Source organism: Mus pahari, chromosome 9 (assembly GCF_900095145.1).
Source record: "Mus pahari chromosome 9, PAHARI_EIJ_v1.1, whole genome shotgun sequence".
Lineage (NCBI taxonomy): Eukaryota > Metazoa > Chordata > Mammalia > Rodentia > Muridae > Mus > Mus pahari.
This window is the reverse complement of record NC_034598.1, coordinates 42500123-42503417: the sequence shown is the minus strand read 5'-3', so window position 1 is coordinate 42503417 and position 3295 is coordinate 42500123. Positions and strand designations below refer to the sequence as shown.

Below are 3295 nucleotides of genomic sequence, written 5' to 3'. Positions count from 1 at the left end.
CAGGGCTGCTGGCAGGGGGAGCAGGTGCAGCAAGCTGGCTGGCAGCTAGACTGCTGGCAGCATGAGGGTGTGCAGCAGGAAGATTGGCAGCAGGGGCTGGACACACAGNTCACTGGGGTGCAGATGAGGGTCAGGCAGGGGGCTGGGGCACAGCAGCTGGGGGCACAGCAGCTGGGCTGGCAGCAGCTGGGCTGGCAGCAACTGGCCTGGCAGCAGCTGGGCTGGCAGCAGCTGGGGGCACAGCAGCAGGGCTCACAGCAGCTCTCTGGGCAGTCATCCACCTGCCAGGAGGAGTTGGTGGGAGCGTCAGAGCAGATGGACATGGTGGAGGCGGCCATGGCAGGCTGGAGGAGACTGAGTGTGTGTTGAGTGACTGTGTGTGAGTGTGTGCATATGTGAGGTGCTGAGCCCTTGGCTTTTATTCTCCTCCCTGGCTATCTTCTTCCTTGTTTGTTGATGCAGCAGTCTCATTAACACTATTCCTTGTTTGGCTGACAACTGTCTCTCACCTTGTAAACATGTTGAGTATATGCATATCTGTTGTTCTTCCTCAACTGTGGGTGACCCCACCCTTAGCTGGACAAGATGTGTCTTTGTAAACAGGAACCGTAGAGGCTCTGTATTAAATATCCCACATCTCCACTCCCAAGGACAACACCAGAGATAGCCATGGGTTGTCCCACCACAGGGGACCTCTGGGTCGAGTTTCTAGAATCAGTTCTCAGAGCAGAACGCCTCTGAGGCTCAGTATGCCGTGTGTGCAAAGGCACAAGTGATGTTGCCCAGTGACTGTGACAGATTGTCATAGACCCTGCCCCTGGGCTCATGTGCAGCTGTATAGTGTGGTGGGCCATGCCCCATAGCAAGGGTCAGCACTGCAGCAGCTGCCCCAGGGATGCTGATGTCTTGGGAGAGCTTCCCCTGCTGTAGAAGAAGCCACACCTCACAAGCTGTGCCTAGATTAGGGCTGCCTGAGGAAGACAAGGCTCCACAGTTGAAGAAAAACTGAGGCACTCGGTCTTAAATGTCTCAAAGGCCATGTGAGCAGGAAAGGGATCTGTCCAAAGAAACCATCGGGGGTTGGCTCAGCTTTGGTACAGCTCCACAGAGCCAGGTTTGCTATAACGGGTCTCCCAATGCACAGGTTATGAAGCAAATGTGTATTATTTTGAGTCACAAAGCAACAGGGGATACACACATGGACCCGTCTAGAACTCTATTAGCTGTTAAAAAGAGACAATTCTTTACTGGGTTACATAAAAGGGAACTTCTTGAGTTAAGCTAAGAAATGTGGTGGGTCAACAATTTGTGTTGTATGTGTAGAGACAAGTTTATGCATACACATGGATGGATGGATGGATGGATGGATGGATGGATGGATGAATACATAGGTGAATGGATAGATGGATAGATAGGTGAGTGGATAGATGGTCAGATGGATAGACAGGTAGATGGATGGATGGATGGATGGATGGATGGATGGATGGATGGATGGATGGATGGATGAATACATAGGTGAATGGATAGATGGTCAGATGGATAGACAGGTAGATGGATGGATGGGTGGATGGAGGGATGGATGGATGGAGAGATGAATAGAAAGGTAGATGGATGGATAGAGGGATGGATGGATGGAGAAATGGATGAGCAGGTAAATGTGTGTATGAGTGGGTGGTTGGATGGATGACAGGCAAAATGTCCGTCCTCACCATTTGTGGATTCTGAATTTTACTTTCTAACATTGATCTGTATCCCCAAATCTACTTGTGATCTTTCTGTGGCCATCCATGGATATGCACCGAGCAGGGACCCCCGAGTCCCATGTCCCCAACTAGGTGGGAGAAGGTAATAATAAGGCTCTGCCTTCTGGTTTTGACTCCTCCCAAAAACAAGCTTCATCAGGGTCTCCTTGGCACCACGTTTTCAGGGGCTGTGCCGTCATCTTGCCAGGGAATGCCCCTGACTGATGCTGACGCCTCATGTGCACCTCACAGACAGTCTACAAGCTCAGGCCCAGCTCTGCTGCTGGTGTGAGGTCTATGGTAATGAGTCCACCACGTGGATGGCTCAAGGACCACTGGACAGAAGCACATCGGACAAGTTCCTGTGTTGCACATGCAATGACCAGAGAGGCTCATGGGAAATGGATCCTGTGTGAACAATGGGCTAAATCACTGCCCGTGGCTGCCAGGTGACAACCACTAAGATGTGGAGAATGGGCTCTGAATATGTGCATTGAGCACACGTGTGCATACATGTGTATACGTGTGCATACATGTGCATGCGTGTGCATACATGTAGTGAGACACTGGTCCGCACTGGCTTCAGATGAAGAATAACCACCAGATGCATCTTCTTCACTGGACTCTGTGTGCGTATGAGACTCAACTTTAAAGCAGTGGCTATAGATACTCATCCCAGTGCTTGAGAGGCAGGACTGGGTGACTGGTGGCTGCAGAGCCCTGATTAGTGAGACAGAGAACTCTGTGGGTTCCTGGCCCATGCTATGCTCCCATGGTTTCAACAGAGCATGCACTTTATGCTCCTTGGGGTCAGAACCTGAGAGACTTGGTTTCAGGAGGAGTCAAACTGGCTGGAAACAGACAGCCTTCTTGAGCAGGGAGGGGCCAAGCTCACCATCCTGCAGCCCTAACTAAGGACAGAGTGGACATCAGGCACGGAGCAGAGTGGATGGAGTCATAGCACAATACAGAGAGGTGTAGGAGTTGAGCAGACACTGTACGGGTGGTAGTTATAGGCCAGTGTCTGCACCCTCAACTCAGTGGCTGTAGAGGGGTGAATGATAGCCTCTGGCCTCTGGACACTGTCACAAAGTGACAACTGTCGTTATGCAGAGCTGGAATCAGAGAGGGGTACTAGGCTGAGGACAGTGCCGCCCTGGCACTGGTTCCTGCAGAGGGATCAAGGATCCTGGCAGCAGCCAGCCACGGCTGGGTGACATTTCTGTAGCCATAGGATGGCTGGCACAAGTCCCACCTATGATATCCCAATGTCACTGTTCACAGAGCCTCACCTAAAGCCACTGCCCCATCACTGTTCCCAGCAGGAGACACAGGCAGGAAACAGACCTGACGACAACATCCCAGGCAAACAAACATCCTGATGATGGCCACGGGGCTCACCAACAAGGAAGGGAGGACAAGCCAACAGCAGCACAGGGGGATAAAAGCCGATGGTGCAGCCCCTCATACACTCACACTCACGCACTCACTCACTCACTCTACTCCAACCCAGCACTGCCATGGCTGCCTCCACCATGTCTGTCTGCTCTGAC

The 3295-nt window shown here is 52.1% G+C and overlaps 2 protein-coding genes across 3 annotated transcripts in view; both read right to left on the bottom strand.

The window, feature by feature from the left end:
* Positions 1–338, bottom strand: part of LOC110326896 (keratin-associated protein 10-3-like) — a 699-nt gene extending 361 nt beyond the window's left edge. Inside the window, exons 1-2 of one of the 2 annotated variants that reach the window (XM_021205545.1) lie at positions 218–338; positions 1–142 (exon numbers count right to left, since the gene is read on the bottom strand). The exon at positions 1–142 is cut by the window's left edge and continues 361 nt beyond it. In XM_021205545.1, coding sequence (XP_021061204.1) covers positions 1–142; positions 218–338 — 263 coding nt within the window. The other variant, XM_021205544.1, reaches the window with a different exon arrangement.
* Positions 1–3295, bottom strand: part of Tspear (thrombospondin type laminin G domain and EAR repeats) — a 199504-nt gene that overhangs the window by 70574 nt on the left and 125635 nt on the right. The window lies entirely within an intron of this gene.